The sequence below is a fragment of the Eumetopias jubatus genome, unplaced genomic scaffold (genome assembly GCF_037043125.1).
Source record: "Eumetopias jubatus isolate StellerSeaLion01/CBP00866 unplaced genomic scaffold, mEumJub1_p1.0 scaffold_4, whole genome shotgun sequence".
Lineage (NCBI taxonomy): Eukaryota > Metazoa > Chordata > Mammalia > Carnivora > Otariidae > Eumetopias > Eumetopias jubatus.
The window spans coordinates 96,283,175-96,309,017 of record NW_028274810.1 but is presented as its reverse complement, the minus strand read 5'-3'; the positions used below and the strand labels follow the sequence as shown (position 1 = coordinate 96,309,017).

The window sequence follows — 25,843 nt, the reverse complement described above, 5'->3', positions numbered from 1 at the left end:
GAGTGACTGGGTCAGTGTCACCCAGCTCCACCCTGGGAAGTAAGAACAAGCTCATACCCTGCTGGGGGGGCGCATCTGTCTTTACCGTCATCCACCAAGTCGAGTCTGCTTGGGCCCTGGACTCCTGCTGTGTCACCCACAAACTTTGCCACCCTGTCCTGCAAGGTGTGCAAGGAGTTACAACGGTGTGGGTGCTGGAACTAGACCACGCGGTTCAAACCCTGGCTCTGCTCTTGACTCTGTGTGACCCTAGCCAGATCACCTAACTCCTGGGCCTCAACTTCCCCATCCGTAAAATGGGATGATGATAATAGGACCTACTTCCCCAGGTACTGTGAAGAATAAGCTAGTTAAGCCGTGTTAAATACAACAGAACCTGGAGCACAAGGAGCATTAGGAAAGAAATAATCACTGCCATGATACACAGTAATTATAATGCAATTTTTATTTAGACCTTCGACTCCGGAAGGCTGGGCTTATCAACGTGCAGCTCACCAGGAGACTTTGCTGGTGCTTGGTCCCCCATAGCCCTGTACGGGCAGTTCTGGGGTATGCCCTCCAGTCACAGAAAATAACTTCCTTTTCTCCTTCCTCTCCTCACCCTGACCCTGACCCTGTGAGCTCACAAAAATTAAGCGTAAAAGAGGCTTGTCACAACTGGGGGCTCTTCCCCGGGGCCAGGAGCCGCCACCTCCCTTCTGCGCTGTGTTGATTCTTTCACATCCCCGCACCCCCCCACCCCCGCCACACCGAGGAGCCCTTATCAGCTGTCGGAGCTCAGACTCAGCCTGTAGCGTGGGCCACAGTGGTTTGGTTCTGGTGACATGGGAAATCAGCAGGGAAATCAGAGGCTCTCCTGCCCCAGGAAGCCCTGCCCAGCTGGTGCTCCTCTAGGTCTCCTGTCCCCTCCAGCAGGGGCAGGGCTGAGCTGTGCTGTCCAGGCCCCATGGTCCGTTCTCCCCTCTTGGAGCATTTTGGCCCTGTGCACATTGCCTCCTTGTTACAAGGTAGCTGCTGCAGCTCCAGCCACAAGTCCACTTTGCAGGCAAGAAGGCAGAGAAGGGGCAAAGCCTTTCTTCTCAAAGGACAGTCCACCTCAGGGACTTTCTCCTACATCTTGCTCACCAGAACCAGGTCACCTGGACAACCCTAGCTGCAAGGGAGGCTGAGAAGTGGCTTTTTTAAAATACCAGGCACTCAATGTTCTTGCAAACAAAAGGAGGTATGCTAGACAGAGAAGGGCAGGGTCTGCCCTGGCTCCCTTTGCCACCTTTGAGTGAGTATGCCCCCCACCCCCTCCCAGGGCAGCACCCTGGTAACCTCGGCTTCCCCTGGAGCCGGAGAGCTGCTGTCTCCCGGGCAACAGTTACTTCCAGCTTCCTCGGCCCAGAGAGCTCTGTTGAGTCTGTGGCATTTCCGGCACCAGCCCCTTTTAACCACTACCCGCTCCCCTGCCCCAGGTCCAAGGGCAGTGGGGTTGCCCAGCATCAGCAGAAGGGTACACAGTTATCTTCCCTTTTTTCCCCCATGGGCAAGAGCCAGGATGGTTTCTCCAGAAATGCTGGCTCTCCTTCCTCAGCAGCTCTCCGGCCTTTGGCAAAAGGCTCCTTCTGTGGGCCTGTGCTGTACCAGGTGCTTAATAAATACCACTTCTCCCTTTTTCTTTCTGTGTCCTGTGCCCTGCAGGCCAACACTGAGCAGGAGAACTCTGTGCAGTGGTGGGAGTGGTCTCCGTGTCCAACACTGGCCACTGGCTGTCCACAGGCACCTGAAACGTGGCCAGTATAACTGAGGAACTGGGTTGTTCATTTTAATTAATTTACACTCAAACAGCCACGTGTGGCCAGCCGCTGCCTTCCTGAGCACGCAGCGGTTGTAGACTAGGGAAGACATTCACAATCGGTAGCAGTCCTCCAGATTCATGAAGAGTTGGAAGGCCCAGAGAGGAACACCGATGGGCCCAAGGTCACACAGCACTGTAGCAGTTCCCCTGAGGCACAAGCCCAGGTCTTCCAACTACAGCGTCTTCACTGGAGGGGAAGGGGAGTTGTGGGTCCTGTGGCCCGCACACAGGATGCTCACTGCCGGGCGTGTGTAAGCGTATTACACGTCTGTCTCCTTTATTCTCTTCACCCCCATCTTACAGGGGAGGGGAAGTGCCCGCCCGCAGTCTCAGAGCCCATACACAGACTGTGGTCTTGTGAGTCTCTCTGTGATTGCTGTCCCCGGGTTGTCCCGAGTCTCTGCCTCTGGAAGGACCCAGGGTGTGCAAGATCTGCGCTTGCACACCCAGCCAGGGCAGGTGCAGTTAGTAAGCTCGGACAAGCCTCTCTGTCTCTCCATAAAGTTGTTTTTCCAGCCTGGTCTCCTAAGACTTGGCTCCTGCAGGTGCTGCACCTCCCGTCCCGCCCTCCTGCTGCTTCGGGGCCTGACGCCAGGGGCAGGGCCCAGGTGTCAGGTACACCTGTTAGAAAGGTGAGCGCAGGAGAAAGCCGGCTTTGCCACAGTTAGCCAAGGACAGGGGCACCCGACCCCATCCTGCGCTCTGCTCTCATCATAATGCTGGGGTGCAGAGAAGGCTGTGCCAGATTCTTCTTTGCCTTTACCACCTCCCTCTCCTCTTCTGAGGTGCTCTGGCAAAGAAAGCCCTTTCTCGTGACTGTCCCGTATCACTGTGCCAGAATCCCCGTGGGATGGGAGTAGCGTTGCTGGATAAAACACAGCACCCCCGGTTACATTTGAATTTCAGATAAGCAACGAATACGTTTTAGTTTTATGTCCCGCGTAATATCTAGGACACGCTTATTCTAAAGAATATTTGCTTATCTGAAATTCACATTTAACTGTGCATCTCCCGGGGTGGGGGTGGGGGGCGGGCGGCCTTTGCTTCTTTTTTTTTTTTCCTAACTCTGGCAGCCCTCAACAGGTGGCATGATCCCCATGTAGCGTATGTGATACCTGAGACCCAGAGAGCTGATAGGGCTCACTCACGTCACAGCCAGGCCCTGGCCGGGACTGGATTCGAAGCCACATGTCTTGAAATTCTCTTCCGTCTGCGTAGACACACAGTAGACAACCTTAGCGGCTCCTTCAGGGCAGATTAAGGAAGAGGCCAGAAGTCGCATCCCTAAACAAACAAACTTGTCTCCAGCTATATGGTAATGGAAATAGAAGCGAGGATACGTTGGCAGTCACTCATACCTTGTTGGGAAATAGACTTCTGGTGACAGTTGAGTGGGGACAGACCCTCGGGAGAACTGATGAAAGAGAGTGGATCAGTCTATTCTGGCTCCTAACAAAATTGAGTGGGGACAGACCCTCGGGAGAACTGATGAAAGAGAGTGGATCAGTCTATTCTGGCTCCTAACAAAATTGCGGCTCGTAAGCTACAGACATGTGTTCCTTGAAGTTCTGGAGGCTGAAGGTCTGAGATCCAGGCACTGGCAGATTTAGTGTCTGGTGAAGGCCCTCTTCCCGGTTTATAGACAGCTGTCTTTGTGCTGTCTTCGTGTGATAGAAGGGGCAAGGAAGCTCTCTGGGGTCTCTCTTATCAGTGCGCTAATCCCACCCAGCGAGGGCTCCCAGACCTCGTCACCTGACCTCATCACCTCCCGGAGGCTGCACCTGCTAATACCATCACACATGAATTCGGGGGGGACACAAACATTCAGTCTATGGCAGGGAGCAAGAATGACAATTCCAGAGTCTTCAGTACTGCTAGAGATGGCCAGGCAGGGCTGAGGTCACAGAGAGGTGGTCAGGATTAAGACCTTTTGTAATCTGACCCTGGCACAGCTCTGCAGGCTTCCTCACCTCATAGCCATTCATCCAGGGGCCTCTGGCTTTCTAGCCTCCTAGCCTTTGCTCTCACTCTTTCATCTGCTTACCACCCCCTGCATCTTGCAAGGCCCATTTCAAATGTCCTTGTGCCCCCAAGCCCATGTAGCCCTATCTCAGTGTTGTGCTTACTCGTATGTGCTGCCTCTACTCACCAGAGACTTCTTGAGGCCAAGAGTGTTCCCTTCTCCTTTCTGGACACCCTCCACTGGGCCTGCAGTGCAGGCAGCCTGCAAATGTTTGACGGGAGTGAGGGGGGCGAGCGGCCACAGTCAACCTCCTGCTTTCCGGTTTTGCTGAGAGACTCGGGCAGTGCCCAGCCTGTACGTGAGCCCCTCGATGTCAGAGCAGCTAGGTTCTCCCTTGCGGATGGCGTGCCTTCCCAGAGTGTGGCGTTGGGGTCCTTCGGCCCATGGTCACGTGGGGTCTGGGAGTGTGCCAGCCAGAAGACAGGACCTGTCTGCGACATTCACCCAAGGGTCCCCAGTGCCTGGAGGGGTGTCTGCCATGGGGCAAATGCCCATAAAACACTTTGGAGAGATGGGTTGAGGGAGTCAACTCAACTGTCCGTGTGTCATCACACACTGTTCAGGGCACCTTGGACCCCACAGCAAGTGGGACGGAACCGTGTAACCAGGCCTGCTTGCCGGGAGGTGCGCCCGCTGGGCACACGGATGCAGTAAACAGGTGGGCCTCCCGCGGTCCTAAGGGTTTTGCTCAGGTTGCCAGGTGGGGTCTGCTTTAGGTCTCTTGAGGGGGTAGCAGTGGTGCTGGGACCGACTGACAGGAAGGGCCCTGTGAGGAGGGGAGGAAGCTCCTGGCGGCCCGGAGGCAGGATGCGACTACACCTTCGGGGCGGAAAGGTGGCCTGAGGGAGGTCAGAGAGGGCCAGGGAGGCTGCTGCCTGGTGGCTCTGGGACTGTGGCCCGGGAGGGTTTTCAGCAGGGTGTGAGGTACCGAGCTTGGCATTTCAAGCAGGCCCTTGGGCTTCTGTGGGGAGACTGGAGGTGGGCGAAGGGGGCGCTGGGAGGGCAGGGACACCTCCCCTCGCACACAGGGCAACTGAACCCAGGAGGCCTCAGAGAAGGTGGGTGATAAGAGGGGCACGCGGGACGGGTCATAGTCAAAGCTACCTTTTCGCAAGGCCTCTGGCGGTGGAGGGACCACGAGTCCTTGAGGCCTTAGCTCTGCTTCCCCTTGGCCTGCCCCGCGCCCCGGGCCAGACTCTGCCTTGCTTGCCTTGAGGAGTGCAGGGCGGGGTGTTCTAGAACACCAGGCGCTGATAGAGCGTAAGGTGTGCGGGGAAGCGGTGCCACCACCTTACTGGTACTGAGCGCTTCCTGTGCACCTTGAGGACATCCTAGACCAGGACCGTCTGATGGCTTGTTGGAGCCTCACAGTCCAGTGAGGATTAGACCCCTTTGGGGGCATCTCAGGCTTGAAGGGGAAGGGACTTGCTCGCGGCCTCATGCCTGGTCAGCAAGGGAACCAAACCAGAGACCCAGTGTCTCTAAAGCTGTGGCACAGCCGTGATTCCCGCAGGCAAGGACTGCACCCCAGCTCCCGTGGCAGGATGAGACATGGTGGTGAGAGAAGGCCTCTCTGAGGAGGTGGCGTGGGATGAAGGGCCCAGTGAGGAAGCAGCCACAGGAAGAACAAGGAAAGGGTGTTTGAGGTGGAGGGCACTGCGGGGGCAAAGGCCCTGAGGCTGGGAAGAGCTTGGCATGCTGCAAAGAGAGAGACCGATGTGGCGGGAGGGAGAGAAATGCAGGAGTTCAGCGATGAAGCAGAGACCATGTTGTCGAGGGCCTGCTTCAACAAATAATTCAGAATCTCCTTTAACCAACGAGGTGAGCATCCTGACCACGAGTTTGCTCTCATAAGGGGTCTGGCAGAGGTATATCTGGCCTAATGAGGCTGCTTGACCTCCCACCTCCAGCACCTTCCACAGCTCGGTGTCTCTCATTGCTCAGGTGAGCAGACCTGGGTGCAGGTGTATCAGTTGACCTGCAGGACCGAGCTGGCCTACAGACTCCTGGGGGCTGGGGAGAGATGGCGCATCTTCTGGGTACCTTCCCAAGACCCCCAGGCCCTAAGGGAGGCCGTATCCTCCTCAGCCTCCTCCCTGGGTCCTCATGAGTACAGGGTTGGGTTTAAGTGGCATGGAAACCTCTGTCCATGATGTCCCCATTGTTAGTGCTCACTTGACCCCATTCTCCTGGGTGTTCAGGTGTGGATGCCCAAGTCCTGTCTCTGCACGGTGCTGGGTTCCTCAACGCTCTGTGTTCCATATACATGTCGAGTGTGCCTTCTGGGGACTATTTCCTGAGTGTCATGCTGGGAGCTCGGGCTCTGGAGTTGGCCAAGTCTGGGTTCAAATCCCAGCTCTGCTACCCACCTCAACTTCTAATCTGTGAAATGGGGGTGACGGTGGTAGCTGCCTTAGGAGGTTTTTGCAGGATTAAATGAGGTAATGCATCTAAAGCCCAACTCAGCACGCTGCAGGCTTGTGGCTAGAACGCCGTCTGCTGTCAGCTCTTCGTGCTCACGCTTATTCCTGCCCATCGGAGGGAAGATGATGTCAGCCGTTGGAATGGACACCCTCGGTGCAGTGACAGCTGCAACAGAGCCCTGGAGAATGTGGTGGGGGTGCAGGTGGGGGGTCCCACCAGCCGTGCTCTGCAGACTGGAGGTGGGGCTCTTGGAATAAGGTCAGTGGCTTTGGCAGTTTTCTTCCGAGCACACATGTAGGAAAGGCCTTGAATGCAGAGCAAACAGGAAAAGCCAAAGCACCTTGGAGCAGTCCCCAGAAAAACTGAGCATGCAGGAGCCCACGTCCCCTTCCTCTAACCGTGTGCCCTTCTCCCCTAGTGCTCCTGCGGGAAGAAGTGTCTCGACTCCAGGAGGAAGTCCACCTTCTCCGCCAGATGAAGGAGATGTTGACGAAGGACCTGGAGGAGTCCCAGGGCGGCAAGTCCTCCGAGGTCCTCTCGGCCACCGAGCTCAGGGTCCAGCTGGCCCAGAAGGAGCAGGAGTTAGCCAGAGCCAAAGAAGCCTTGCAGGGTAAGTGACTGGTTGGTGGCACTTTCTTGCCTTCCCTTGCCTGGGGCTCAGGCTTGGGCCACAGGGGCACCACGAAACCAGGGTCCTGCCTCTGCCGGGGGAGTGCCATGGACGTGGGGGTCTCCCAGTGCCTAGACCCCCAGCTGAGGCCGCCCTGTCCCTTTTTCAGTAGAATTCTGCCTCTTGCAGTGTTGGAAGCTCCTATCGTTCCCGCATCCCTGTGACTAACACATTTTCCATCGTGGTCATGCGGGGTCGCCTCTCTCTGAGGCATGAATGGCAGGTGGCATCTCTTGCTAAACCAGGCTGCTGACATGACACTGGCAAGGTCCTTGAACGCCTCCCGTCACAGGACAGTGTGGAGGCGCCGAATTCTCTGCAGGAGGACACCTCCGTCCACCACACGCCACTCTTGTTCACTATGGCGGTCTCCTGGGGCGGGGGGCTTGGGCCCCCTCTCCTGTGGTTGGCCTGGAGGAGCTCCCTTCTGGGAAGTGCAGTGTCCAGTGTCCCCTCCGGGAAGGCGGGGGAGGGAGCGGTACGGGTGCCCAGGCGCTCTCTTGCAGAGCTGGACCACTCGTAACCTCCACGTGGCCAGTGTGTCTGGTGCCAGAAGCTGCTGGAGGAAACACAACCAGTGGGCCCACGTGTGCAGCCGGCCTTCCTTAGAGCTGGCCTGGGCCACCGGCGGCCGACATACGCATCTCTCCTGGGAGCCACCTGCCTACATGCTTTGGGAGGGGTCTCAAAAGATGATTCAGGAAAGATTGAGGGAATCTTCCTCTAACAGTGCTCAGAGAACTCTGACACAAAACATTCTCTTGAGGCCCCCTTACTGCCTTTGATACTCCCAGGGAAAAGAAAAAGGCAATAAAACTTGGCAACCTGCTTTCCATTTACGTTTCCTAGAATGATAAATACTCTGGAAGCTTCATTTTGGAAGCCAAAGCAGCTTTCTTACTTAGGTTGATTTCAGGCTGCTGTCGCAAAGAGACTCCAGGACAGAGCGGTGGCTTAAAGAAGTTGTCTCTGTCTCCTGTCACCATCAGGAGGAGCATTTCAGGCTGGTGGGCATCTCTGCTATCCCCAGCCTGGGGAACATCCAGGGAAAGAGCCAAAATTGAGAGCCAACGTTTCCCTTGGGCAAGAGCTTGGTAGTCGGGCCGTGCCGGCCTGTGGGGAGAGCTGCGACATGGAGCTTCTCGCTAGGTGTCCTGGTCCAGCCACAAGGCACACTGTCCTGTTGGGGTTTTGTTTCCAGTGGGGCCCACTCAGACAGCGGTGTCTTCAGGCTGGAGCAGGCGGGTGGGACATGCTGTGGTCCAGCTGATGCTGTATGATTGGGCGGTCACTGTGCCGAGCTCGCACACGTTTCCTCTCCGTGCAACCGTCCAGGAGTCCAGGCAGATCTGTGCGAGCTTCCCAGCTTCCGGGGGCCTCCTGACATCCCCTCCTCCCTCGGGATGGAGACTCAAGCCACGGGAATCTCCCCGAGGAAGTGCCGCCGGGCCCCAGGGCTGTGTGAGCTGATACCCTCTGGTCTCCCTAAGCTTTATGACCCCATGGAGAGTGGGAACTGCCTCAGAAGCAGTCTCAAAACCACCTTTGCCAGTATTTATTCCAGGGACAGGGAAGCCTGCCTTCCATGTCCTTACCCAGGGAAAGAATCCTCACCCCCCTTCGCCCCTCTGGACCTGGAAGGGGGAGCCAGACCTCTCTAAGCTGTTTCTGGGCCCAAAGGAATGGGCAGGGGGCTCAGCAGAAGCTCATTGACTCCACCACTCTCCAACTCCTGGGACAAGCCGCCTACCCTCTCCACAACTCAGTTTCCTGGTCTGAGTGATGGGACAGTAGTGGTGAATTAAATGAGGTGATGTCCATGAGCGCAGAGAGCTGGCTGTTACGACGTGCGTTCTCCCTTTGGTCCACAGGACACAGAACTGTGGAGGCATATTTTCCTAGCTCTGTGCTGTGAGGTACTGTATCTGTCACCAAAGGTCACCCAGGGACACAGAGATCTGCCGGATAGGGTGGCTCCTCTGTAAACAGCAATCTCAACAATAAGGACCCATCAGTATTCATGGCAGGGGAGAGACGGGAGGCCATCCCAGCTCAGTCATGGAGACAGCGGGCTCTGGAGCCAGATCTGGGCTTGAATCCCAGCTCTCGCTACGAGCGGAGACCTCGGGCAAATTCCTTAACCTCTCTGAACTACATAGTCCTCTTGCTGAGGGTAACAATAACAAAGCTGTTTCTCTTGTAATTGGGGCTAATAACAGTAGCTACTTCAGAGGGTTGTCATCGGGATTAAATGAGATAGAAGGTGCTTGGCCCAGTGCCTAGTGCTATTAGTGCAAATACTTAGTGATTATCAGATGAGAGGGGGCTTGGCACGCCTCCTCGGATCTGCCTGGAGATGTTGGCCTCCTGATTCCCATTAGGGGTGGCCCAGGCCTTAGACCCCCTGAGCCCATCCAAGCTCAAGGTAGCAGTGCTCCCAAAAAGCAGTGGGCACCTTCAGCCGGCCGGAGCATCCTGCCTGGTTTCTACAAAGTCATAAATAAGATGCTTCCTCCCAGCCACAGCACGTGGTGAGTAAATTGCAGACAGATGTGGGCAGAAGGAGGCTGGGGCATGAAAAGGGATTTATATGCCCATAATGAGGAGAATGAGAATAAATGTGCAAACCAAGTAAGCAGCAGATGTTGGGTGACACTTGTTAACAGCCGGCGTCCCTGCAACAGGAAAATGCAAAGCCCCCGAAGACTCCCTCCCTGGCAGTTCCCTACCTACCCGTCCCTGTCTTTGCTTTGAGGTTGGATGAGACCAGAATTTTCCACAATGGGAGAGGCTGAGGAACTCAGACAGACACCAGGGAGCATCAGCCCTGGGTTCCAATGTCAAAGCACAGACAAGAATCACGTTTGGGGAGAACAAGGTGTAGAGGGTTCCTCGGTTTCTTTGGGGGTGAGTCTGGAATGTTAGGTTTTTTTAAGAGTTGGGTCTCGTCTCAAATGTAAAGCCAGAAGTTTGGAAGGATTGTTCAAGAAAGAAAGGTGTTGTGTGTTTAAACGTAATGGAGCCCCCCTCCAGCCCTACACGTGGTGGGGAGCTTGTAGCCCGTGGGTGCCCTCTGGGGAGTCTGTCGATTTCCTCAGCCCCCCTCAGTTCCCCTGATTCTCCCCGCGAATCAAGGCATTACAGAAACATGATCGTGAACATTTGCCTCTGCCCCTTTTTTAATGGCGTGACGAGTATGTTGAGCATTTTCTCACAATAAATGCTCTCTGAAAACATAATTTTTAATGACTACATAATGTTCTAGCAAATGGAGGCGCCCTAATTTATTTAGCCACTTTCTGATTATTGGACACTTAAGTTGTTTCCACTTTTTTCTTTCTTGGTTTTGCTGTTATATACCACTCCCCTAAAGATCTGTGTTTGTAAATCTGTTTATTTTTTTTAAGACAGCATTTCTCCATCTGTCTGGTCTCTGGACCACTTTATACTCTTAAAAGATTGAGGACCCAAAGACTTCTTGTTTATGTGGTTTAGTTCTCTAGGTATTTACTGTTCCAGAAATTAACACCAAAAACCAATTTAAATCCTCAATAATTTATTTTGAAACAACAGCAATAAACCCATTACACATTAACATAAATAAAAAAACTTTAATGAAAAATATTCTCCCAAACAAAAAGATTTGAGTGAGGAGAGCATTGTTTTACATATTTGCAAAAACTTTTCAATGTCTGACTTTACAGAAGACCGCTAAATTCTCATGTCTGCTCCTTCAGTCAGGCTACTGTGATTTGTCGCTACTGGGTATTTTTCTTAGTTGGCATCCTAAAACTCACCAAATGGTAGTCTCTTAGAGATTTGCTGCCATGTGGTATCTCACACTTGATCCAGTGAGGGTTTTGTGCTCTGTTAACAGTGGACAAAGCCATTGGTCTCATTTGCACTTGGAATGATACTGTACCACACATGATTCTTCAGCATCTACCAGCGATCACTTGAGTGATGATGCATCACCTGAGTTATGCTGATCTTCCCAATGATGACATATTTCCTAATCCGTGATCAAAAAGTCACATTTGTTAACATCACCACGCATCTCATCAGAAAAGTCTTTGAGTGTTGAGAAACTGTGAAGGTCATGGTGGCACATCAAGTCTGCTGGAATTCTCACTTTTGCTCAAAAGCTCAGATTTTATCTTTGACAACAGATATGATCAGTTGTTTTCTTAGAAGTAACAGGTTGGCTCACTTAGTTCATTTGTGGACTTAGTAGTTTGCCAGATAGCTTGGTTAATATTATTGGTCACTTGCTCTTTCAAGTACACATGGTATTCAGTGGAAAAAGTGGCTAGTTTAGCCTGCAACTCAAACAGTCATACAAATGTTTTTCCTCAGGACAGCCTCTGTTCTTCGGCATGCAGCAAAAGAGCTTTAAATGTACTTCCCTTTTTTTTTTTTTTTAAGTACATGAACTCGGGGATCAAGCTTTAATAAAATTAATAATTTTTACTGCTGCACCAAAGACATTCATAAGTCAAACAGTGCCCCCCCGTTTTTTTTTTTTTAAGAACAAGTGCATGGTGATAAGAATATAATGACTACTAATATCTACTCATGGTTTGATGCCTCTGCCATGATGTTTGCCAAGCATTTACCCCAGCATTGCTTTTGTACCCACAGTGCAGATACATAGTAAAAAAAGGCAAATAACGTCATAGTATCAATGAAAATAGCTTTCCTCATGGGTCCCCTGAAATGATATTGCTGATGGTGGTGGTGACAGCTAGCATTTCTGAACATCGTTTCTATGCCACATACTGCAGACCTTTTTAGCTCACTTAATCCTCTCCACAAGCCTGGGAGGCGGGCTGTGGGTGTGCGAGGAGTACACTCAGTAGCTGGTTAGAGCTGGGTTTGCTGTCCGCAGGGTGGACTAAGGCCCTTCGGGGATGCCGACAGGCACAGGGAGGGTACTGCTGCAGGGGAAACAGCCTGAGCAGAGGCAAGAAGACCAGTCTGTGTGTGTGTGTGGTGGGAAGGGAAGCCCCATGCCAAGGCTTTGCAGTAGAGAGGTGCTGAGAGGTGTTCGTGGAGAACCTTGGGGCCATGCTCAGAAGTTTGGGGACTGGGGAGACTTGGGGCAGGAGACCGTATCAGAAGTGGGCCGTTCTAGCAGGTACCCATGTCCCTCTCCCAACCTTTGCGATCTCCTCTCTCTCCCTTGAGCACGAGGACATACGTGTGATTACATACAGATGGTTCCTGGATCACCTCCCTTCTCTCCTCCAAGCCCTGATTCAGGCTCTCCTTCCTCCAAACACCTTCCTGGACCTTCTCTGTCGGGTAGTTCAGGGCCTGTGGTTGTCAGGATCATACCCCCAACCCCAACCCCCAACCCCCCACCCCCAAAACGCCTGCATCCTAATTACTAGAACCTGTGAATATGTTAGGTTACATGGCAGAGGAGAATCAAGGTTGTTAATCAGATGTCCTTGAGATGGGGGTTATCCAGCGAGCCTAGTATAATCACAACAGTCCTTCAAAGTGGAAGAGGAGGCAGAAGGTCAGAGTTGGAAGGAGGTGTGATAACAGAACAGAGACTCAGTGTGAGGACTCAACCCCCATTATACTGGCTTTGCAGATGTGGAGGCAGGGGCCATGAGCCAAGGAACACGGGTGCCTCTAGAGGCCAGAAAAGGCCAGGAAACAGACTCTCCCTGAGAGCTTCCAGAAGGAATGCACCCTTAATTTTAACCTCCCAAGACCCATTTTGGACTCCCATCTCCAGAACTGAAGACAGTAAATTTATATTGCTTTAAGCTACTAAATTCATAGGAGTTCGTTAGAGCAGGGGGAGGAAGTGGGTAAGGTCCTCTGCTCCCCAGCCCTAGATGCTGACCTCTTAGGACTTAGCATGTAGTGAGGGACGTCACTTTCCTATGTGGCTCGCCACTCACCAGGCTCCTGCAGGGCACAGCACCCAGCACAGAGCTGGCCTCGTTAGCTCAACAAAGCAGGTGATCTGTTGAATGAGGAGAAGACACGATGCCCGAGTTTCTTTAGCAAAAGGAGTAAGGCCTATTGGGGCCTTTTCCCTGCTTCAGAATGAGTCACCTGCCCTAGGCCAAGCTCTTGGAAGAAACTAAGCCTTCAGTCCTTTGCTCATTCAACAAACTGAAAACTTGCCCATAGCACCTGTGCCTATGGCTCAGAAAATTCAGGGGCAAATCAGACCCAGGCCCTGCCCAGAGCCAGTGACAGGCCTAGAACCCACAACACACTCAATGCGAGTTAGTTGAGTAATACATTTCTTTTTTAAGATTTTTTATTTATTTGATAGAGACACAGCGAGAGTGAGAACACAAGCAGGGGGGAGTGGGAGAGGGAGAAGCAGGCTTCCCACCGAGCAGGGAGCCCTATGCGGGGCTCGATCCCAGGACCCTGGGATCATGACCTGAGCCAAAGGCAGACGCTTAACCGACTGAGCCACCCAGGTGCCCTGAGGAATACATTTTTTTAAATGGCCGACCAGACCTGTAGATAAGCATCTGAGCCACAGATTGCCCTGCTTTGGCGAGTTCTAGGGTGCAGAGCATGTCTTTGGCCTTGGGCAGGAGGGGACACCTTTATACTCCCAGAAGCTGTGGCCATGCCCTGGCTGCCTTTACAGATGTAACAAGACCTGCAGACTGGGGTGGCAGGTGGCCCAAGTGGCTGTCAGATGGAATGATGTGTCCTTGATGCTGGGATGGCTCTGCCCACCTTCCTCTCTCTCTCTCTTTCTCTCTCTCTCTCTCTCTGACACACACACACACACACACACACCCTTATCTCCCCAGTGCTGCCTGGGTTGGGACAGTAGCTTGATGTTTCCTGCTCCCCTTCCCACATCCAGACTCCCTTCTCTGGTTCATTCCTCCCATCAAAGACTTGTTCATCTTCTGGGCAGCTTATCACCCTGGATTCAGTGTGTATTTTCCTCTCTCGCAAGTCATGCTTTCTTAGGCCCCCCAGCTCCAGCCTGGTGGCCTCTGGGGCTCCTGCAGGGGGTGCACCCAAAACCTGACCCTCTGACCTGCAGCCCTGATGTGGAAGCCTCTTAGCTGCTAAGTCTTAGAATTTAGTGGACGTTTCCAGAGAGTTTTAACTCTGCAGACAAAACGTCTTCCTAATACACTACCAATCACTTTTAAATATTGTTAACAGACCCCCCCCCCCGAAGCATCTTAGACTCCACATTTGATCCAGTTGAAAATAATTTATAGTCAGGTGGAAGAAGGGCCCAGAATCTTAGCCGTTCTCTTGCAGATGTTGGCTGGGCCATTGTCTCCAGCAGGTTAGCTGCATCGCATGGTCGCTGGGTTCCTGAAAAGGGCACAAACCCTAATGTACAAGTACTTGTAAAAAAAAAAAAAAAAAAAAATAGTAAATATTTTCTTGTGTGAGATATACAGAAAGGTTGCAGAGTCCCTGCACACCCACTGCCCTTCATCGTCAACACCTTCAATTACCTGGTACAGTGCACAGGTGCTTTTCAAGCCACGCCTTGAATCGTGTCTGCTGATGTCTGGTTGGCCAGGGCGAGTCATGTGACCAAGCCCAGTGTCACGTGGGTGGGCCTCTGCGGGGCCGTGGATGTAGGGAGGCAGGTTCATTGCCAGCTATTTCCGTGGATCAGCCACAGAGAGCATTTTAAATAGACTCATTTCCAGAATCTGCCCAGGGTCTGGGGTTCTGGTGACTGACATATTACAGCAACTTTGTCCCTTTTGGCTGCTTAGCTTTTTATCAGTCCTTGTGCCCGAGTGACTGATGTCCTCGTCGGGGGGTTCCCACACGGAGTCGTTCCGCGGGGAGTTGGGAAGGCAAGCCTGTCCAGAATCTTCTCCAGTGCCTTCCAAACAGTGGCCCTTCCTGACTGTCCTTCAACACTTTGGGTCTGATTCTCGGGAGATCTTACTATGTATTAATTGTTCTAATTATGAAAATCTTCCATTTATTCTGAGAAAAACTAAAAGATTCATTCTTTTTGGAAATACACAGACACCCTCTTGGGCTCACCCTCCCATATCTGGAACTGGTACTAGAAGCATGTACCAGAGCCCAACCTCTTTTCCCTCTTCAGGGGCTGGGGGAAAAACTGTATGCACCCATTTTGCAGGTGGGATGATTGAGGTATGACTGAGGTGGGTCTCTGTTGAGTAGTAATCGTTACAACTGATACTTACTTGGCACCCAGAATGTGCCAGGCTGTGTCCTGATTGTCTTGCCTGCACGAGCTCTCGGATCTCCCAACAGCCCTGCTAGATGGGTGGTGTTTATTAGCCTCAGTTTCCCCATCGCCGGCATGGGAGTGAGAGAGGTTAAGGAATTTTTCTGAGGTCTCCGGGATAGTAGGTTTCGGAGCCAAGACTTATTTGATCTCCACAGAGTCTCGTTTCCAAACTTCTGTTGTACGCGGGTACTTAGCAGATGCTTCTTTGATTCTTAAGGCCTTGGGGGCAGAGGGTGGGAGTGGAATGAGGAAGAGAGGAAAGAGGAGCAGGTCTGGATGTGGAAGCACACACTCAGAGGCCCCTTGGAACACAGGTATCCCCCCCACTTTGAGAAAGTTCGCATTGCACCACTTCACTTTTACGGAAGACCTACCTTAGTACCTGGAAGAATCTGAAGAGATTTATTTATTTTTTGAAGGCTTTATTTATTTGAGAGAGAGAAAGAGAGAGAGCGAGCGTGAGAGGGCGGAGGGTCAGAGGGAGAAGCAGACTCCCTGCTCAGCAGGGAGCCCGATGCGGGACTCGATCCCGGGACTCCAGGATCATGACCTGAGCCGAAGGCAGTTGCTTAACCAACTGAGCCACCCAGGCGCCCCTGAAGAGATTTATTTTTACTTGGACAAAAAAAAAAAAAAAAGACGGAAAGCAAACCTAGCGTTTGGCATTTGTCTTGCAGCGAGCCGTTATAGGGGTGGCATGCACCCCAAAGCAGCAAGGGGGGCCCTGCCAGGCTCCTCCCCCAGGAACCACACCCAGCCTCTGAGCATCCAGCTGCCGGAGCTCTTGAACCACTTCTGGGAACATCTATGCTCCGTCTGCATTTATTTGGTGCATCTGTTAGCAAGATGTGTCCTAAGGTATCTGGGGAGCCTAAGAGAGGTTATTTTTTCTATCTGGGAACGCTCACAAATTTTTTTCCAGTTGCTTCTTTAGCTTTACGCCGTTTGGGCTTCTGAAAGGTTTCATAGGAGTGCTGTACTTTTGGAGAGCGGAGCAGACCTGTACCAGGACTTGTGGATTCATTCCCAGTCTTTGCTCTGGAAGCTGTCCCAGGAAGTAAAGGCTGGTCTCAGTCACACGAACCAGGAGCTTCTCTTCCTGTCCCTCCTCTTTCTACCCACAGTTCAGTGAACACACTCAGCCTTGAGAAATGCCAGTGTTCTCAGAGGCCGTGTTTAAGGTGTGAGCGAGGGCTGCAGACCTTGAACCTCTGCTTTAGATGAACCCCCCACTCCCTTCCTAGGAAGGGTTGGGGATTGAGCGGCTGAAAGGAGAACAAATTTGGTGTGGGACGAGCCACATTCCAGAACTGCCTTTCCAAAGGCATTGCCCAGGACCTCGTTAAATTATGATCGGAGCCGTGGTCTCTGTCACCATGTTGGTGCTGTGCCCACCTCACCTGACAGGGTCGGGACATGGCCCTGAGGCTGTAGCAGGAAAATGAAAGGCCCGCTGTCCTCTGTCCTGGGAGAAGAGCTTTGGTGTGAGCCAGGGAGGGGTCCTCTTCAGAGATGGCCGGGGACATGGGGTCAAGTCTGACAAGGGCCTCAACTGTGATTCTTCTCAGCCCTGGTTGGCTCCTCAGGGGACGCTGTCTTGGCCTCAGAGACCCAGGGGGTTGAGCAGCCTTCCTGAAAGAGCTACCCTTGTTGCCCCATGACATAGGTAGAGTTAGCCTGACACAGCTGGGGAAACTGAGGCTCTGGGAGGCTTGCAGGTCTCAGTGTTTGAACTTGAAGTCCCATGCCTGATAGAGCTTCGTTACTGCCACTGTTAGTTTTCAGTCAGTGGCTATCCTTCAGTGTTCATAAAACATGACCTAGGAGCCCGCTCACTTACTCACTTAACAAACACTGTTGAGGTCCATTTGCCAGACACTGTTCGGGGCCCTTGGGGTGGATCGGTGCGTGAAAAAGACAAAAGATCCATTTCTTGTGGAGCTAACATTCTAGAAGGGTGTGCCAGTTAGTACTGCCACGGAACATACTAGCCCCAAATCTTAGTGGCATAAAACAACCACCATCTTTCTTATAGGTCATGATTTGGTGTCAGGCACTTGGCAGGGCTCAGCGGGACAGTTCTTCAGTTCCATGTGGTGTCAGTGGGGGTCCCACAGGGGTATTCCACCAGAGTCCAGGACAGCTGCCCTCCTATGTCTGGTGTCTGGGCTAGGTGGGGCAGCGGGGGATGCCAGGGCTCACCTGGGAACAACAACCCGAACACCCGTGTGGTGGTCAGACCTTGCACCTGGAGGCTCAGGGCTTCCGCAGAGAAGGTTCTAAGAAATAAAGGTGCAAGCTGCGAGGCTTCTTATGGCCTCAGACATCACCAAGCATCACTTCTACCACATTCTGTTGGTGACAGGCCAGCCACAAGGCCAGCCAGACTCCACGCTGTACAAAGCATGTGGTATGGGAGATATTATTATGTCCATCTTTGCAAAAATACCATCTGCCACAGAGGAGAGGGAGACGGCCAGTGATAAACAATGAACAGTAAAAACTAAATCGCATGTGTTCAAAGATTTTAAGTACCATTGGGAACATGGAAATTTTACAATGGGATGAAATACAACCCAGCCATTCCCTTCTAGGCGTTTACTCACCTAGGAAATAAATGCCCATACCAAGACTTGCATGCAAATGGTGGTAGAGGTTTTATCTGTGATAGCTCCAAGCCGGAAGCAGCCCAAATGTCCATCAGCAGATGCAGGGGTAAACGAAAGGCTACATTCTACAACTTCGATTCAACCATAAGGCAACAAACTATTGATACATGTAGCAAACGTGGTGGATCTCAAACTGATTATGCTGAGTGACAGAGCCCAGGGAGGAAAAAAAAGCAAAACGTATCCTGTATGATTCTGTTTACATGAGACTCTAGCAGATGAAAACAGATCTGTAAGGTGGGAAGGCTGAGAGGCTGCCTGGGGGTGGGAGGAGGGGCAGGAGCGTGGCTCACAAAGGGGAGCTGGAGACTGGGAGGTGATGGGTATGTTCGCTGTCTTATGGGTGCTGATGGTTTTTCAGGGGGAATGCATGAGGCAGATCATCTCAGACAGTCCCCGTTAAATACGTGCAGTTGACTGTATGTCCTTCATAATCGATAAAGCTGTGTTTAAAGGAGTACAAGGTGAATTGGTGGGAGTCTTTGGGACGGGGAGCATTTCAGTCCCCCGTAGTCCACATGGCTCGGGCAGCCTCCACCTTTGCCTTCTTGTCCCGCATGCTGGCCTCAGCGGGCCACAGGAGGTGACCCGGCCCCGGGTGGGCAGCGTCTGGCCAGTCTGGGCAGAGCTCCATGCTGTCAAGGCCCCAGCACGCAGGGCTCCTGGGCTCACATTCCAGGGACAGGCAGAGACCAGAGAGGTCCGAGGCTACATGTCTGTGGCCCGGGCTTCCGGCCCAGCTCTTTAAATAGCTCCATCCGCACGGACTGGGCGAGCGCCGGGCCGCAAGCTGCTGCTACCAAGCAGGCAAGCTTTTGTGCCCGAGCCTGGCATGTGGGCACAAAAGGAGGAGAGGCATTTTTTGGCACTGAGCGAAAAACTCAGAACAATGTAGAAATTTAGAAAGGAGCATTCTAATTCTGCTCAGGTCCCGATACTATTGTAGAGAAAAGATCGAGGTTAAAATCCGATGGCTTATCGTGCACGTGTAATTAATATACTATATGTGTATTTACCGGACATTTTTACGGGCCAGGAGGAACGCATGGGCTGCAGATTCCATGAGTTATCTCGGTTAATCCTCCCCGTTTTTCAGACAAGAAAACTGAAAGAGCAGTAGCCTGCTGAAAGGTGGAATTTAAACCCAGGAAGGTGTGCCTGGCTCTAGGATCTGCATGATTTCGCCAGTACCCTGCACAGCCCCATGGGGGGCCCGCTGCTGTTTGTTTAAGTGGTTAAGAGTTCATTTTTATGATAAGTCATTTGTAATGTGGATCCTGGGAACCGGCTGGGCCTGAGAACCAGAGGCAGTGGGGCACGTCGGAGTGGGCAGTCAGGAGGCCATGGTTCTCCATCCGTGTTGCCCTTGACCTTTGCAGGCCTCTTCTGGAAATTGGGAGGGTGGGGCTGAGTGTTCCCTACGAGCCCCATTGTCATGTGCTGCGAGCAGCATACTCAGAATGAGGGGGGAAAATACCTCGGCATGCCCACAGGGCCTGCCACTCACTCTCATCCCAGCCCAGACAGAAACCTCAGGGCCTACATGTAACAGCTGAGTTGGCAGCCCTTAGCCCGCTGGCTTTTGCAGCCCCTGAACTCCAGAGAAGTTACTCACCCACAAGCTTTGGATCATGAAGATCTAGAAGAATTGTTCTGATTCAGGCCTTGCCAGCAGAGCACGGTGCCCGAGGAAAGAAAACAAGTCTTTAGCGGGAATGCGTAGGCCCGGGCAGAAGGAGGGGAAATGGCCTAGGACTGGTTGGTCAGTATCCCCAGCCACTGCCAAGCCCCAGGAAGAGGCTTCTCTTAGTCAGTTTTGCTTCTTAGCTGCCCTGGAGATGGGGCCCAGCTAGTTGCAGCTAGAGAGGGGGTTGGCCTTCCTGGTGCTATGAACCCATCTCTCTCCCAGCCGGTGTGTAGCAGTGGGCTCAGTACATGGTAATTTGGTGAAGGCAGAACGCTGAAAACAACCTGGAGGCTTTGAGACGGTCACTTCCTCGGGGAGGTAGTGGTTGACTCCACGTTTTAAAGCCAGGAACGCCTGGAGAGCAGGGTCTGAAGCATATTGTCTCCATATCTTTATGATGGTTCCCATTCCTGCTGCTAAGGGAGCGAGCAGAGACCAGATGCTTGTGGGGCCCATGGGGCTGGCACTGAGTAGGTGCTGAGGACAGGGGAAGAGCAGAGTGAGGGCCCACAGCCTGCAGGCACGTGCCCACAGTCTGTTGAAACTTCTGGAAGATCCTCGTACCCGGGCAGCATCCCCAGGGCTGGCTTTTCTGGTGATGTGACCTGTCGGTGCCTGGGCCTTTGACCTTTGCTCTGACCTTTGCTTCCCGCCGCAAAGACCAGCAGAATGCATCGTGCTCCCCGGCTCCCGAGTCATTTAAGGAATCTGTGCACTGGGCACCGGCGTCCTTGGAGGAAAAAGTGCACACCCCTTTCTGCCTCATAGTTCCGGTGGCTGCAGACTGGGGGAGACTCGCTTCCTCCAGGGGCAGGACGGTCTGAGGTGGCGCTGGGTGGCATCCTGCAGGGAGGTGGACCAGGGGGCTCTGGCCAGTCCCACCAAAGGAGGGCCATTTCTCGCTGGAGCTCCCAGAGGAACATGGCTTCAGAGAAGGCCTCAGAGGTGAACAGCTCACAGACTGACCAAGATTATCGAGGGGCTGGCCCTGCCCTCCCCTGCCAGTGCCAGACCTCTCACCTGCTCATCTGGCAAGGCTGAGATAAGTCTTGAACCCACCATGAGGCACACGTTGGCATCTTGAGGGCAGAGTTTTTGTTCCAGGCAAAGTCTGTCTCCCAGCGGGCCCCTGCCTTTGTCCCGTTCCCAGCTGTCTCTCTTTCGTTCCTTGGGCACCGCACGTTGAATCAGAATGGTTCTTCGAGATCTTAACAGCCCGGAGCTCGTGGGTGAGTGACTTTTCTGGGAGTTTGGGGCCTGCCAAGGTCAGTGGCTATCTTTTGGGAATGGGACTCTCTAGAGCCCCGGAGAGCCACTGGGTCCAGGTGAAGAGCAGAGGAAGGAGTTGGTTGGGGATGTTTTGCTGGATGTCGGGATTATTGAAGGCACCTGACAACTTGATTGATGGTGAGTGTGGGGGGTCGGTGAGAAGTGTGTGATCATGCGGACGGGAGTGTGGTGTCCCCTCTTCAAATGAGAAGTTCGTATAGCCCCCCACCTTCAGCTTTTTGGGATCTCCCATACCCACCAGGGAAGCCCCTAGAGACAGTTGTCTTCTCTTGTTGGATTTCTTTTCATCTGAGAGGGCTTCTCCTTCCCATCTTCTGGAAGCTCAGACCCACCCCACCCCCCAGGCTGCCAGCAGATTTAAAAGATCGTTTCACGCTGGTGATGGGTGGCCCTGGGGCACACTGGAGTGGTGCAGGCTGGCGGCTCTGCTTGCCACGGAGGTGGGTGAGGGGGGTGGCTTTGCTCCCCCACAGGTGGGAGCGCTTCCCCCGGGGAAAGCTGGGCTGTCCAGGCTGCTCCTAGCAGGGGGCATGATGCCAAGACGCCGTGACCTCTCTTGCTGTTTGGAGTTTGTTTGCAGTGAGTGGAAAAGCTGGTGAATAATTTACAGGTGGAATTTATAGGGAGAGGGCAGTGGCCTGCAATAAGGGGGCTTCCTCCCTGCCATGTTATACTCTACGTGGGCTCCAGGTGCAGGGCCAGTGGAGATTTCCCTATTCATACCTAGCAATTAGGAGAAGGGAAGGTGCCCCTCTGAGTTTCCAAGTTCAGCTCAGGTTCTCAGGAAAGCAATGAAAACCGGAAGGACATGTCCTTTACTGAACACCTGCCAAGTGCCATCAACACTGGGAAAGCAAACAGTAGCTCATGGAATCCTCCTCACCATCCTGCAGGATGCTTGCTGGTCTCCCTTACACGTGTGAAGAACAGAAGCTCACAAGGTCATGTGGGTGGTAGAGACAGGACCAGGCTCCCCTTGACCCTTGGGCAAGTCGCTCAACCTCTCTGTCTCCGTGGGTGGCATAGGGATTATAACAGCACCTGCCCTGGGGGCCTGCGGATTCAGTGAGAAAATTCGCAGAAAGAGGTTAGAACAGGAAGTACCCATTTATTAAATGCCGCTCTTACTTTATCATTATTCTTTTACTAAGCTCAGAGTGACTGCACCATTTATTGTCCAAAGTTTTCTCAAGAGCAAGAGGGCCTATTAAATAAAGTTGTGCTGGGACAATAGGAGTAACGGGGACCATCCCAGACAGACAGGACCCACAGCCCTTGACTGACAGACGGGATCTGAGCAGGTGGACCGGTGTCAGGCAGGCACTCCGGGTCGGGGGATGACATAAGCAAAGGTGTGGAGGTTGGACGCTCAAGGTCCGCGCAGGTGACCGTGAGGTGGCCGGCCGTGGGGCCCGTGGGGACAGGAAGAGGCACATCTCCACCCTGACCCCACTGCCCAGAGCACATCCTTCCCTCCGCTCTGAGTTCATCTGCATGCTCTGAGACCACCCACCCGTTCGGCATCATTATTTATGAGCACACCCCAGGCCACTCCATTCTTTATAGACCTGAAAAAGACATGATCTTTGCCACGACAGAGAGGTTTGAACACCATTGCAATGCCATGGTAGACGGGAGGGAGCATAGGTGGAGAAGTGAGCTGTTAAATCATGTAGCGCATCCTCGGTTGACATCAGGGGAACAAAGCTTTTGGGTGGTGGCTGCAGGATGCAGGATGCAGGATGCAGGAGAGGGAGGCAGGGGTGGCTGGAGGAGGCTCGCGTCCCTAGCCTGCGTGGCTTCTGTGTGAAAACCTCAGGAAGAGCACGTGATGCCTTGCTGTGGAGGTGTTTCCAGGCAACTGCTGTTAGGCACCCACGGGGCCCCTGTGCCTCCCAGCCTGGGAGTCGGGTTCCCAGAAGGGTCAGAGCAGCCTCCCCGCTGGAGCAGTGGGGTCTGAGAGATGCTGGGGAGACCTTCTTTCCCCGGAGAGAGAGGGGAAGGTCGCTGGGACCTGGAGACCAGGCTCTAGGGGTTGAAGCGACACGCTCCAGCTAAGCTGGAAGCTGGGCCTAGACCCATGTCCTGACTCCCAACCCTGAACACTTAGTGGGGTCCTTGCTTTTTACTGTCTCTGTTCCTAAAATAGCTTTCTAAAAATTTTAATGGACTCTTGCCCAACAGAGTAGGATCTTAGCTCAAAAAGTGTAGGCCAATCACCCATCTGTAAATGTGTATTTTAGGCATTAATGGGGCTCCCACTACCCTATGTGAAGTCTTGGTGCAAATTAGAAGCAGCCATACAGACAGATTTAGAAAACACACCCCCTCCCATTGAACACAGTCCTACTGCTCTACCAAGGCCTCAAGTTTCTCTGAGCCTTTAAAATGCAGCCCTTGGGTGAAGGTGAGCAGGCTTGGGCCTGGGAGGGTGGGACAGAGGCTCCCCACTCGACCCCTCTGAGCCAAGGCTACTATTCTCAGCACCCTCAGACCTTGCGGGTGCCGGGCATGGGGACCAGCAGGAACTGGTAACTGTAATGCCAAGGAAGACTGGAGGCAAAATGTTAGATCTTTCACCACCTGAATTTCTTTTTTGGTTTTTTTTTTTAAGATTGATTTTATTTATTTATTTTAAATTTTATTTATTTATTAGAGAGAGAGAGAGAGAGCGCACAAGCAGGGGGAGCGGCAGGCAGAGGGAGAAGCAGGCTCCCTGCTGAGCAAGGAGCCTGATGCAGGACTCAATCCTAGGACCCTGGGATCATGACCTGAGCGGAAGGCAGATGCTTAACTGACTGAGCCACCCAGGTGCTCCTGTTTATTTATTTAAGAGAGAGAGCGCGCGTGCATGCCAGCAGGAAGGGGGAGAGGGAGAAGCAGAGAATCTCAAGGAGACTCTGTGCTGAGCGCGGTGTGCAGGCCTCGATCTCACAACCCTGAGATGACCCGAGCTGAAATCGAGTCAGACGCTTAACCGACTGAGCCACCCAGGCACCCCTCACCACCTGAATTTCGAAAGACATCTTCCTGTGGCCCAAGAGCCTGGTGTGGGAAGTGCAGGTGCTGACTCGGGAAAAAGAAGTTCCAATTAATAGTGGCAGCCCACACAGGCACCCTCCAGCCAGCACCCTTTACTACTTGCTCGGAGCACTGTTAAGGGAGCTCCAGGGTCCGTGGCAGGCGCCTGGCAGCTTGTCCACGACCATCAGAGCAAAACTCCAGAATGTTGCTTTTGCCTGTTGAAGACAGCGGGGAGCCTTTTAACTACGGAAATGAGAAGGACGTGCTCCTAAGGTTTCTCCAGACACCCAAAGCACTCCTCCCCTTACACAGATGCGGGCATTTCATTTTGAGCATCATGTGTCCATGTTGTTCGTGCCCAGGTGGGTGGGCACGGTGAGGCTTATACCACCTTCCTGCCCCTGCTGGAATGCCCAGGCTAGCACCTTCGGGATGAGCCCTGGACTTGGCCCTGGGGCCAGAGCCTTCATCCCAGGGCTGAAAGTGTAAGCAGCAGATTAAGAAGATGCAAATTAAATCCACCCAGAGATATTATTGCTCACCTCTCAGATTGGCAAAAATGCAAAATCACACCAACCTGCTTGTGGGAAAGATCGCTCTCACACGTGATTGGCAGAAAGGCTGAATGCTGTCACCCCCGTGGGGGGGACACTGAGGTGAGCAAAATCACATATGCATTTGCGCACTGACCCAACAGTCCCACATCAGAGGGCTTACCCTGAGGATAAAACATTACAAATATGAAACAAGTTACTTTGTACTCCTCATAGAATATATCCGAAGGCTTACAAGAACAGAAGAATGGGAAGCAAATCTTGAAGTGTATACAGATTTGTTGATCGTGCTCTTTGGACTTATTTTATTACTGTGGAATAGAGCAAATAAAGAAACATACACTGTTAAGGACCAGGATCGTCTCTGGGAAACGGGAATTTGGAATGGGAGAAGGTGTTGGATGAGAGTTGGAGGCATCAATATGCTCTTGATTTTATTTATATATATGTATATTACTTACATACATAAATTGTATATAGATGTACATATATGTAATATTTACAAGTCGTAGCCACAGATGGGGCAAAGAAGCAGTGACCCCTAGGAGCAGTGCACACGCCTGGTACCCACAGCTGCTTCTCAGCGCTGTTCCCCATGAGAAGGGCTCCTTAGACCCAAGTGGAGGATCCCAGGTGTCGGGCAGAGCAAAGTCACAAGGTGTGGTTCGAACATCTTGTCATTCTAGAAAGCAAGAGACAGATGGGTCAGAAACCAGGCACCAGTTGCAAGAGCGGGCTGCTGACAAGGATAAGCCAGTTGAACATCCAGAACAATTCGAAAATGAAGATTCTTCACGGGAGAACGGAGGGGAGAGATGGAAGCTAGTTAGTCCGTGTGTAATTAACTAGAAAATCACCGAAGTGGGCAAACTGCCGTGTGGGCCTCCTGGTAGGACGCAGCTAAAGGACACAGCATCACCTGTGGGTCAGTGGGATTGGAAGCAGAAGCAGCTTCGACAGACCCACAGAAGGCAGAGGGAACCTCCTAGATTTAGGGAGAATCAGGAGCTACAGCAGTTCAGTGCCGTGTGTGACCCTGTTTGGGATCTTGGACTGGGGGATGGGAAAGCCACAGAAACAGTTACGGGGGACTGTCGGGGGCTCTATGTTAGATGATGGGGTTGCATCAGCAGCGATGCAGAATGAGACACATCAGGACGGGCCAACGCCGGAGCACTTGGCGGTCGGGCCTGGGCGATCTCGCAGCCCTGAGTGCAGGGCCACTTCCCCACTGCGTGCCCCGTACTGGCCACGTGCCGGAACAGATGTTAATCCTCGTTTGCAGATAGGAAACGCGTGTGCGGTGATATTACTTCTCCTTATGAATATTTTAATATTAAAGCAGCAAATCCCAGAAAGTGCTGACCCGCCGCTTTTCTGGGTTGGCGCATTCCAGGCATTTCCACTGGCCTGCTTGCTGCCC

General features: G+C 52.8%; 1 protein-coding gene across 2 annotated transcripts in view; it reads left to right on the top strand.

The window, feature by feature from the left end:
- The window catches only part of KAZN (kazrin, periplakin interacting protein), a 1,069,448-nt gene that overhangs the window by 951,153 nt on the left and 92,452 nt on the right, over positions 1–25,843 (top strand). For both annotated transcript variants that reach the window (XM_028108174.2, XM_088022607.1), the window contains one exon: positions 6,709–6,900. In XM_028108174.2, the coding sequence (XP_027963975.2) occupies positions 6,709–6,900 (192 nt within the window). The remainder of the gene's footprint in view (positions 1–6,708; positions 6,901–25,843) is intronic.